The 13,008-nt window shown below is 39.1% G+C and overlaps 1 protein-coding gene across 1 annotated transcript in view; it reads left to right on the forward strand.

Moving 5' to 3' along the window:
- The window catches only part of srgap1a (SLIT-ROBO Rho GTPase activating protein 1a), a 102,300-nt gene that overhangs the window by 45,154 nt on the left and 44,138 nt on the right, over positions 1–13,008 (forward strand). The window contains exon 4 of the mRNA XM_037683439.1: positions 6,813–6,875. Within this exon, the coding sequence (XP_037539367.1) occupies positions 6,813–6,875 (63 nt within the window). The remainder of the gene's footprint in view (positions 1–6,812; positions 6,876–13,008) is intronic.

Consider the following 13,008-nt stretch of genomic DNA (forward strand, 5'->3'; position numbering starts at 1 on the left):
TATAAATCTCTGTCCACATTTTCTCATCTGTTCTTAATGAAGCTTTCCTTTTTTATGCATCTTTTAAAACTGTTTATATTAGACCAAAATTTGAAGGGGTCAGATATGACTTGACTTTTTTCTTTCATTTTTTTTTAAAGAACAAAACCATTGAACGCACCACTAATAAAATCCAGATTTGTCTTGAAATCACATCAGGCAGCAGCCTATTCAGTCTCAGGTCTTTCATGTTTGATTAACCCATTCATTTGACATCAGTGTATTTTTAGTTGTATGATCTGCAGGAACTTATTCAGCTCTGCGTCTGATGGGATGTCGCTCTGTGGTCTAGCTTTCTGAATTAGAGTAATGCAGTAGATCCTTGGTCACCGCACCTTCAGATCAGTTTGCCCTCACCCTCTCATGGCTTTGTGACCACAACCAATCCGCTGCTTTTTTCCTCCCACCTCAAAGATGACAACTCCCTAACAGATTATGAGCTCCTTGCAGCAGTCGCCGCAGAGCTAAATTACAAAGTGCTCCATCTTAAGTGGAGTTGCCTTTGTGTCAGTTCCGATCGCACACTCTTCAGTTTCTCTCCTCTTCCTCTGCAAATTCTTCAAATTTTACTTTCACGTTTAAAATCTACACTTTAAAATTTGTTTTCACGCAGCTCTGTGTGATTGTGGTTCCATCTGATTGAAAAGGGATTTAGTCCAAATACTTAAAACCTCTAGCACACATTATTCTAACCCTTATGGTTCTGCTTAGGAAGGCAGCTGTGAAAAATTAGACTCATATTTAAGAAGTTAGTCATGCTTTAGCCCCCCCAACATTCCTTCATATCCCTAATAATCAACTTATTTTAATGTTAATTCACATCTTGGTGCAACTCTGAAGACTTTGAATAATAGTGATAACTTGGGGTATATGTGGCTTCTTGTCTCATTGTTACCTGCATCGCAGCTCCTGTGGAATCTGCAGCATGAAACCACATTAAGGAATGTTTGCCCCTTTAAAGTTTGCAGTTTCTTTGTAGATCCAGGTGACATTTTGCAGACAAACAGCTGCCTGGTGGGAGGTCACGGCTCGCCCTCTAATTAAAGCTTCCCTGAGCTTTTGATCTCAGCAGAGCTGCAATAATGAGGCGCAAACAACAGAGAAGTCCCCTATGCTACGTGGGATTCCTTGCAGAGTTGAGGAGACAGCTGTACTGTTGTCATCCTTCCAGCACATCAAAGACCCAAGCTTTGTGCTTCCTTGTACGCTCACGGTCCATGCTGGGTGATGTAAGCACAAAAAAGGACCAAAGAGTGGCCCCGGCTTCTTCATCAACATCCTCTGAATGACCTGTTTGTTGTTGGACCTTTTTTTTTTTCTCCTCTTCAGAGCTGCGTTATCTTTTTTTTTATATATATATATATAACAATTGTAGAACCAAAACATTTATTAAAAAACTTTTTCTTTTTCCCTTTAAGTACACGAGCCAAGCTTTGCAAATCTTTTCTTCTTAGCTTCATTTATGCTCGAATAAGTCTGATCACATGTATTTTGTTTTCATTATTCATACAGCTAGCTCTTTGTTTTATTCTGCCCTGGTTTATTTATAAATGTCACATTCTGTGGATGCAGCTACAAGGTGGATATCCTAAAGGCTTGAAGCCATTTTCCCAGCAGGTCAACATCTCACAATAGAACAGGGGCAAGTAGAACTGTTCACAGTTGAAGGTGCAGGGTCCTGGTTTTGTGCACGTCGTCCTGCTGTTGCTTCTAGACATGAAATATGTGCCATAATCACTTTCCTCTAGCTAATAATTGCCATTTGGACACTATTCACATAAATCTTATTATATTTTATCTAAACATACCTGTAAAACTGATAGGTATAAATAGATGTAGAATATATTTTTTTTAGCTTTTTCAATCAGACTCCAATTATTCTAGTTTAATTTCCTTTTTCACCCCGCGGATTTTTAAAATAGCCTCTGCCTGCCTATCTACTGGAAAAATCCTATTCTGTTGATAAAATCAGCTCATCCACGAGAAGCAGCTGACCGTCGTGCAGCTGTGTCTGTGCACAGTAAGGCTTCGGCTGCATATCCTCAAGTTCTTTAATGAGCACAGTCTTTAAGACACTTTAGGTGAAAACTAGTCTGGGTGCTTGCAATGCAAAAATGTCCCCCTGGCAGATAGTTTTCCATGTGAAGTTTAGGTTGCACACATCTGCACTTTCTGCTCATGCCTGTTGTTGATATGTGGCCTTTGGAGACACCAAATTATGCTTGCTAATCAAGAGCTACATGTCTTTCCCACTGAGGTATCTTTAAAAAAAATCCTCCATTAGTAAATACCTCTGGTTACAATGTTTTGTGAGCATCTCAACTTACACACACACACACACAAAATAAAATAAAATAATTAAAAAAAAACAATTTATTTGTGCTTAGTGTGTCTCCATCTATGTATGTTCTGGAAAGAGAAGCACCTTCAACAAATAAAAAAAGAGAGGAAACATTTCTGTCACCTCTCACTGAACATTACACATAACCTCTCAATTTTCAAAATTTGTACTATTTAATGCTTCAGTTGAAAAAGCATATATCTCTTTTATATTGTCACTCCTGCAGTGGGGTGGGGGCGTTGCTGTCCTGCCCAAGGACACGTTGACATGCTGCAGGGAATGAAACCCTAAATCAGTGGTCCCTAGTCCTGGTCCTCATGTGCCACTATTCATGCACGTTTTAGATGTTTCTCCGCTTCAACACACTTGAATTGAAGAAGCGAGTATTAACCAGGCTTCTGCTGAACTACAAGACCTGCTGAAGAACAGAGAAACAACTAAAACATGCAGGATAGTGGCCCTCGAGCACCAGGTTTGAAGACCACTGCTTTAAATCATCCACAACGTCCCTCCTCCTGCGATGGTGCACAGATTCCAAACAGTATCAACTCACTTTTTTTTTAATTTAAGGTGAACATTCACATGAGTTCAAAATGCTCCTTACGTCATTTATTTTCTATAAAGTTTGAGATTAGCACCTTGTTGGAGAACCCATCGTCTGCCCTTTAGACCTATCTCACTTCCACAGAAGAAGCAAATCACAGATTTTACCCTAAACATATTAAAGACACTAAAATGAATGCTTTTCAAAACTTTACACATAAATATGGTGTTTTATGAAAATGACCTTGTTGCTACAAGCTAAGCCTGATAAGCATTGCAAATCAAGTCAAATTTGACAGAACTGTAGGTATTCTTTTGACATTTGGATCAAAGTATTACGTAGATATGCATGTTATTTGCACTCAGTTACAGAGGCAGGGCAGGGATATACCACGAGTGCCACACACACTCACACAGGCCCTGAAGGGGATTCAGCTGCCGTTCCTGCACCATGATTAATGTCAACGGCAATATGAGACCCACCACTCCCTAAGGCTGCCTCGGTTTCTTCTTTCTGGCAATGTTTTATCTTTCTAATGTGGTTGAAATACAGATGGCATGGACTTAAAAGGGGAAACCCATTTGTAAGGAACCTTTTAATGAATTAGACCAAATTGGAAAGCCCCCAGCTGAGATTCTTCTAAAATGAGAGGAGTTGAGTTGTGCGAATTCAATCAACAACATCAGTTGCGCAACAGAGCATTTGGTAAACAGCGATCGTTGCTTCTAATCTGAGGTGTACAGTTCATGGGTTTCACTCGGCAACGGTCTTGAAGGGGAGAAGATTTCAGAGTTCGTTGTTCTAAACGTTAGCTTTTTAAGAGAAAATCTCTTTAAATGTGTCCTGAATGTAATGTCACTTCACTGCCACGTCTGCCTTTACTTCTTTCACACACACACACACAGTCTCACAGCTCGTGATCCCTGAGAAAGCTTTTCATTGAGCTCTGAATCCCATGCCAGCGTTCCAAATGAGGAAGAGCTGCTGCATGTTTGATCTGACAGACAGTCTGTTTTGTCCCCTAAACTAATTGTTAGTTGTAAATTTTCCCACAGGAGTTGCCTGTCTTCAAGGATCTTTGTGCAAACATTTCTAGTAGAGAGGAAATGTACTTGAATGGATAGATCATCCTTTAATCTGGCAAATTAGTGAGTGTTTTTACTCCCTTCTCTTTGCTGTATCCTCAGACATCCCTGAGGTAACCTTGGTGTCAACTTGAGTTCTTCCATGTTCTGGTTATCCAGGATTATGGGCTGTTTTCTCCCTGATTAACTAAGAGCTACAAATCAGGTAATGTGCTCACTGCGTGGCGGTTAAGAAGGTGTCGCCCATCAGCCAGGTCTCCGAGCACAACTCTAATTTCAGACACCAGCCTAGCCGGCGGTGATTGAGAGCATAATCCTCTTTGCTGTTTGCACACGTGCCTGTGCAGCTTTACCTGGTGGCAACAGGAACTTCTCAAACATTCAGACTTTATTTACAGTAGTCCCTCGTTTAATGCAAGTGCTACGTTCCAGACACCGCCCCTCCCCCTCACAATAAGTGAAAATCCGCAAAGTATCGATGTTATATTTATTTTAGTATCTCTATGTATTTTAAGGTTTTAGAAACCCTTCCCACACTCTTGAAATGTTCTAAACTCTTAAACCTACGTCATTTTAACAACCTACGTACAGTACTGTCTATGTAGCTACTAAATTTTACTTACCGGGCTCTGCAGAACAGCAGTAGCTCGGTTCGTTTATGGTCTGACTCGGTTCTGTTTCTGCAGACCTACCCTGCAGGGATGAAGCCCACAATCAATGTTCTAAACTGAGAAACTTACACATTTTTAACATACTGGTATGTAGCTACTAAATTTTACTTACTACCTCTGCTAAACAGCAGCGGCTCGGTTCTGCTCCCATTTGGTTCCATTTTGGTGGACCTACCCTGCCAGTTCTAGTCGACTTTCTGGCTCGGGGTAATGGCAGTGGGCTCCGGATGGAGCGCCGGACCTTAAGTGGTGTGCGTCCCGTTCAGAAGTCCTCATGCGCTGGCTACCAGCTCTTAAGATTCACCGATACATCTAGAGGTCCGGTCCGGTGGGTTCCGTGTGGCTCTTTGCATCCACTGGTTGCCAAAGTCACTGTAATAAGCACCAAACTTTTTCCGATCAGATCAAAACTTTCCCTCTAATATTTCAGCAGAAGGAAATGGGGCTTCTGGGTGGGGCACTGTTGGCTTCTGGGAAATGTAGTCCTAATGAATGAGGACACAGTGTAGGCTTATTGAGAGAAAAATACAAAATGGCGGCACCTATCCGAAGTATTTTATTTTTTTGTTGACTTTTTACTGTACTGTGTCCAGTACTGTCCCAATCATATGTGTTATATTAAAGTTGATAATCATGTGTCATGTACAATTTTTTATCTATTTATTTTTCTCATGTTCAATCTTAAGTTGAAAAACCACAAAAGAGCCGAGTCCGCAAAAGTCAAACCGCGAAGTAGCGAGGGGCTACTGTATTTTATTTTTTCAAAATGCATTTAAAAGTCATATGACCTGTACTTTTTGATATATAAAACCCTGAGAACATGCAACAAGAAGACAACTGCTTGAAGTTTTGTACACGTTTTTGTGCAGATTTGTTTTTTTTTCTTAAGTCAAGAAAAAAACAAAAACTAAAGCCAAGTAAGAGTTTTATATCAGAGTGCTCATGTTTAGACTGGTACCAGGATCTAATGTTTGGGCTCATAATGTGGATGCAAAATACTTTTTTTTTTTTTTAAGTGTTTCCTCTAAGACTTCAGAGTTGATTAGTTAAGAGTACAAGACCATGTGCACATAGTTCCAGCATTTAATTGTGGAAAAATAAATGTGTACACATGCAAAAACAGTGTTACAAAATGTTTTACTTTAGCAAATAACTAATTGATAGAATTTACTTCAGCTTTCATTCTAAAAATATTGGCTTTTAGACCTATTAAAGTCTAATATTTTCAAATCTACGTTAAATATTTCATGTACAGCATGAAGCTCAGGACTAAATGAGCAGCTTTACAATCAGATATTGTCATATTTAAACCAATTGTCCCTGCTCAGCTTATTCTAAAGGCGTCTTAACACTCAAGCTTGAGTGCTCTGATTTTTTTTTTGGGGGGGGGGGATCAGGAGCACAAATATTCCACTGCAGGGGTCTTGTTGCCCTCAGAAAACCCACCTTCAGACATTTGCTGCAAGCGGCTCCTAGAATGAGATTTGTCTGAGGATAATGGGGTTAGAAAAAGACCTGGCGTGCGGCGCAGAGCTGTAACAATATCCAGGTACCATCCAGCATGTGGTATCCTCTGTGGTGGGGCAATCAAAAATTCATTGTCATGACTCATAATCCCATAATCATTTGATACAGTGCATGAGTCAGTGTGAAGGAAATATGGAAGTGCTGCAATTAAATTAAAAAAATAAAGCCCCCTTTAAATCCATCACACCATCATTGTTAAAGCGTATCCCACGACCGTGCGAGGCTTTAACGTGAGCGCGTGTGCGATTGTGTTACTGAGTCAGCCTTGTGGCACGGCTGATCGAGTTAGCATACTGGGGCGAAATTGCAGTGGTGGAAGCCAGATAATGTGTTGAGCATGTGGAGAGGGAAACCTAAGCTGTGTTTGATGATTTAGTTGGGAAGCCGTGCAAGACATTGATGCCATTTTCACACAGAAGCCTTGTATTTTGCAAAAGTTGATGAATGCACTGTTCTGTTCAGTTCGGCTTTGTTTCAAAGCAGAGTTGCATTCAGTAAGTATTGCTCAATAAGTGGTAAAACATATAAAAATAGATAATTTATTTAATATAAAAAAGTGTCACTAAACTTGACCTTTTGTGTTTTCTTTTCTCTTTTTTTTTTAGAGCAAGGAAATAGCGTTCCAGCTTCAGGAAGACTTAATGAAAGTCCTAAACGAGCTTTACACAGTAAGTAATGACTGCGTTTTTCACTGATCCACGTGACTTTGCTTGATGAATACTGATGACGAGCACTGAAGCAGCTCTGAGTAATATTGTTAGTAAGTATTAGTTACCAGCTGACAACAATAATCCTGCTGTCTGCCTGTTTTTACTTTATATTTCACTTGAAAAAACAATTACCACAGAAAATGTTTGCTCAGATTCCAGTTTCTTTTTAACAGAAGAAAAACAGTCGTCATCCTCGCCCTTCTTAATTTGCCATGAAAACCCTAAAGGATCATGTTTGTGAATGTTTGACTTATTAAACCCCATGTTGTTGTTTTTTTTAATTGATCACGTTTGTCGTGCTCATTAGGAGGAAAAAGGCAACCCCCCAAAGAGAGATTGGAGTTAAATAGCAACATGTTTTATAAGTTTTCCTTTATGTCCTTTCTTTTTTGGTATTGTTGGATTTACAGCGGATAGCTTACAGTAGAGGTGGAAAACAGAGAGACACATTTCATGTAAGAAATGTCCAGTTAGGGCTTAGACTTCCTAAACACCCAGTAGCCTCACCATTAAAACTACCCATGTGTCACCGAAGCACTTCTGACCCGTTGTGCACATACGCGTGACCTCTGGTGTAGTTTGGTGTTGAGAGGAGATGCTGGGAAGAGATAAGTCCTGCGGGTTGTGGTTTTTCATGGGTCGGGGTCTTTCAGGAGTTTTCCCTGGATGTTCATCCAGAGTGGGGTCTGGGCTGGTTCAAGGACACTCCACAGCTGTTGGAAGAGGCTGCTGATGAAGAGACTTGGATCCAACAAAGTTCAGTCAGGTCATCTGGACGGTTTCTTTTTTTTTTTTTTGTTGTTGTTGTGGAGACGTTTCGTGTAGGGGGCTGTGTGTTCAGATGCACTTCTGCAAGTACATTTTTAGTTAAAAAAAAAAACCTTTTCAAAGTAGGTTATGGATATTCGGCTGAAAACGGACTGAATTTGTCCTAAAAGTGAAAGTTTAGTAGATGTTTATTCAACCTTTATTTATACAGGTTAATCCCATTGAGCCTCGGGGACTCATTTACAAGAGAGACCTGATTTTAACAAAGAGTGATGACAACAGTGGACAACAAAGACAACAATAGATAATCATAAAATATGCGTACAAATTTACATTTTTATTTATTTATTTTAAACAAGTGAAAATAAAAAGGTAATTAAAAGGAAAAGTAGCTCAAAAACAGCTAGATTATAAGGCGGTGTAGAAAACCAAAAACAGGAACATGTCTGCACTGGTTCTTGCCAGGAACTTAACAGATGTTCAAAGCCACTTAGAGAGGTCAAGGTCGAGAGCTTCAGATCTTTTTGTAAGATATTCAAGGAAACCGGAGCAGAGTAGGAGAAGGCCCTTTTGCCTAGTTCAGTCTGCACTGAGGGAACACTGCAGGTAATAATGTCCTGAGAGCGCACGCTGTAACTGCACTCACGCAGAGACATGTAGGAGGAGGTTTAGACCTATTTAAGAAGATCAAACTTACATTTTTCCCGTATTATTACAAAATTTGCAACAGAAATGCAAATTTGTGTACTGTGGAGACCTGTTTTATACTAATTAGTAGCACAGCCACATGTTTGATAGTTGTTGTTTTTTTGCACCATCGTTGTACAATTACTAATTCTAGGGGACATTCTGTGTAAACTAGTTGAAGCCATTTCTTTTAAATCACTATTTTCAAGTTTTTACATATCTAAACTGCATTTTCATGAATGTCCTGAAAGCATCTGTTAAAAAAAAAAAACCCTTGTGTTAACTAATGTTGCATAATTTGAATTTCATCAGACCATCACACTCCTGCACTGTGCAGGCTGCACATCTGCAGGCCAGTTTCTATAAAATCATTTTCAGCTCTGATTTTCTTGCTTTTGGAGCGGCGCCGACTGTGTGTAGCTTTGACCTTACTGGTGCAACTACTTAAATTATTAATCAAGAGCTAATTCTACTCCCATAACTACTATCATTATCTTACTACCTTAGTTTAATGTGTTCCATATGTTGTCAACAAATAAATTCCAGCTGATCCTTCTTGTTAAATGATAAATTGTTGATTGTTGTGCCTCAAACAGCATGTTGTGTTTTTATTGCATCATAAGCTGGACTATGCTAAAATGTGCTGGTATTTAAACAGCATTCAACAAAACTGTGAATCTGAGGAAGTCTTGTGCAAATGATTTAGTCCAGGGGTGTCAACCTCGGTTACAAAAGGGGGACAAAATGAAAAACCTGGTTTAAACCAAACGTCAAATTCTATAAGTTTGTGAACTCAAGTCAGATACATGAGATCTTTTCTTGTTTGCAGGTTCATGTGATGTTCTCTGTTGCTCTTCCCACATCAAAATCAGATTGCTGAATAATACAAACAAGTCTTTCTTGGCTTCAAAGTTGACCATCTTTCATGAGAAGTTTGCACTAAATACAGTAAATGTCCTGATGCATGCTCAATAAGCCAGGTAGATGAATCTAACAAGGTTAAGTCAGGTCTTCTAGCCAGATTCTTCTTTGTTGAAACGTTTCATCTTGAAATCTTTTGGATAAAAAAAGAAACGTTTCAACAAAGAAGAATCTGGCCAGAGGACCGGACTTAGCCTTGTTAGATGCAATAATCATGAAGTTTACATAAATGAATGTAATTTATGAATCATAAATCATGAAAGACCCCACTCACCCAGCACACACACATTTTGCCCCACTCCTCTCAGGCAGGAGGTTCAGGAGCATTAAGTGTAGATCCACTGGACTGAGGAACAGCTTCTACCCTGAAGCTGTTAGACTCATGAACCTCTAACCAGGAAAATTACTATTAAAAAAAAGAAAGAAAAATCACTGTAATGCCACTTTTAATTGGTGATATGTGGCTTGTCTGTGCTGCTGATCTCATGCTGCTGATTATCTCATGTGGCTGTATTCATTCATACCCATCTACTCACTACAGACTCGTGTTCGGGCTGCGGTTTAATATACCGTATTGTTTTACATTATTAGTGTTTAGCGTGTATCTTAGATCTTTTAGCGTGTCGTTTTGCACAGTTTTTCTAAGTGGGGGCCGCCAGGGGGCACTAGGGTGGCCCCAGAAAACTGGAGAGAAGAAGATGAAAAAGCAAAAATAAAAAATAGTAATAATAATAATACAAATTGCCCACTAGGTCAATCTGTATCTGTTATTTCCAGATAAACATGCTTGATAGAGAGGTTAGATTTCTTTTTTTTTGTCCTTCTGGTCAACAGTTTGTTGAAAAGTTATTTTTTCCAGTGGGAATATGTTTAAAACATGTTAGTTAATAACATTTTTCTGCTCAGCAGCTGTAATAATGAATTGAATATAGTGAATAAAAGTCAAAACATTCTAAAAGTTGATGTTTCTTTACATATTTTGTAGCATTGTTTGTGGGTTTGCGGGCGGGTGCCTCGGCCAGAAGCTAATGCTGTTTGGGGGGCCATGACATGGAAAAGTTTGGGAACCCCTGGTTTAGCGTATATCTGTGTATATCTTAGATTCTTATATACTGTTTCTTTTTATACCTTATGTTTTTGCTATTTTTGAGTGTAACTGAGACATTGAGTACACAATTTCATTCCACCTCATGTACCACATGTGATGCAAATGACTATAAACTTAAACTTAAATAAAGTATGCTAGGTTTTAAAGCAAAATGAAAGGCCATCAAAAAGTTTTACGTTTATAATAGAGCCAGATTTTGAGTTTGGCACGTGGTTTAGTCTATTCTTGACTAATAATCAATAGTGTTATGTTAGCCTCCTTATTGAGTGTCATGTTAACAATAATCCGATTTACAAACAAGCAAAAAGATTTGTGTTTTCCTCAGAGAATGAGTGAAAAGTTTTAATTTTGTCTTTTGTCTCCGGTCACTCACTGCAGAGGACCACTGTGGTTACACTTCAGTCCAAGCTAAAGAGTGTCACTGTCTGTCCACAGTACTGAATTGACCTGGATTACCCCCAGTGGGAGGACACACACACACAAATGCATCAGACATTCACAGTCCCTTTGTTGGCTTCTGCCAGTGAAATAACTGGTCTGGGTTAGCCTCTAAATATGTCCCTCTATAAAGAGCTGTAAAGTAAACACCGCTGCGGCCGAGTCCTGACCAAAACGTGAGGCGTGCAAAACCCAAGGTCAGTCACCCAGCTCTAAACTGGTCCCAGTTAAGCCAACCCCCACCATAGGAAAAGGACTCCAGACAAGTCGGGCTTGGCTTTGTTGTTCAGCTCGTATAAAAATAAGTTAGGTGTTTACATTTAAAGATGGTTGAGTCTCTGCTGAAGCTGAGGTTTGGTGTTGAGAAACCTCTTTCAACAGTTATAATTTGCTGGAGTCGGTTCATTCCAGGTTAAACGTCTCGTGTTGTCTTTGGCCTCACAGATTACCTAATCTGTGTTATCAAATGAAATGCTTGAGTCTATAAAGTTTGTTCCATTTTTAGGTTTTTTAGCCAGAAATGCTTTGAGATTTAAACATAGATCTGCTAGAATACCTACAAAACCTTTCCCCTTATTTCCTCGGTTCTTTTATTCATCCTATTCCCCAGTTGTATTCCCCCCATTTTTTCCCTGTATTCTTCTTGATCCTGTTTGCCTCTAAATGTCTGCGTTGTATCTGCTCTCTTCCTAATTTTAACCCATTTTTATCATAGATTTTATTTTCCTTTCCACATTTTCTTCTTAATTATTCATTTCTATTAGGGATGCACAATATTATCGGCATGGTATCGGTATCGGCCGATGTTAGCGATAAAGTTAAATATCGTACATCGGCCATTCCATGAAAATAACTCGCAATATAAAATGCACTTTTTGTATGAGAACCCAGTGACGAGGATGCCTGCAGCGTCAGCACAACGTGATGACATCACGTGCGCTTACCTGATCTGATCGTGGCAGGAGAGGAAGAAGTGAAAATGTTGGCGGTGTAGAAGTTTTTTAAAGTGTCGGAAACTGATAGATAGCATATATAATAGATACTATATACTATTAATGCACTACTACTTATGCACTTTTCACTTGTCGCTTATGAACAGATTGAGTTTAGATTTGTGAAAATTTCCACTGTTCGAGTGTTATCATTGTGTTAGAGAGAGTAAACGTCATAAATAAATTGGACATTTAACATAATCCAAGTTGAAGTGTTGCATCATTTTCAGCCCCCCCACCCCCCCCCCACCTTGGCATCTGCATTTGGTAGCAGGCCAAACTGACAAAGACCATGCAGATCAATGTAGTATTTTAATCCCACAGCAGAGAAAGCTATGTAGTCTCTGTAAATAGGTCTAGGAAAAAAATATTGGTATCGGTTATTGGCCAAATAAGTTTTAACATATCGGATATCGGCCCAAAATCCAATATTGTGCATCCCTAGTTTCTGTGCATCTTTAAGGGTCATTTGCTTCCTTCCACCTATGATGACGTGAGTTAGCATTATATACTTGCCTCAATATTTCCTCCAGCAATAGTCATTCTTCATCATCATCTCTAAAGCCCTGAAAATGTTTCTGTCTTGTGTATTAATACCCCTCTTATCATCATTTCAACGCTCTTGAACTACTCAGGATTTTTTTCACTGTTTACCATCCACTTAAAACTGAGTCAGTGCCTAACAGATCTGTAGATGTTCTGTGAGTAACACACACTTAGGATGATGACTCAAACTTCAGGAAGTGGCTCTGTGTGTTTCCAGAATGAAAACAATGTAGTGACATAAAGGCAGGGGGGCTTATGGTAAATATAAAAACGTTAACACTTAATGAGCCAAAGTCCTTTTTTCACATTTGAAATTATTTGTTTAAATAAATTTAAAAAACGGTATTGGCAGTGTTTACTTTTTTGTTCGTTTTTCTTTCTCTCAAGCCTGTTTTATCTAAATTGAGTTTATTGTAGTTGGAAATACCCTCTGTCCGGCTGTCCATGCACGTTGTGAGCATGATTACTTGGAAAAATAAGTGAGGTATGGACAGACTTCCATTTTGTTGTGTGGCTACATATAGGTGTTAGATAGGTTCCTTTCCAAAATTGGGTTGCCATGTCAAAATCTGAGATGGCTGCCATTATATATATATATATATATATATATATATATATATATATATATATA

Source organism: Nematolebias whitei, chromosome 10, assembly GCF_014905685.2.
Source record: "Nematolebias whitei isolate Nwh7 chromosome 10, NemWhi1, whole genome shotgun sequence".
Lineage (NCBI taxonomy): Eukaryota > Metazoa > Chordata > Actinopteri > Cyprinodontiformes > Rivulidae > Nematolebias > Nematolebias whitei.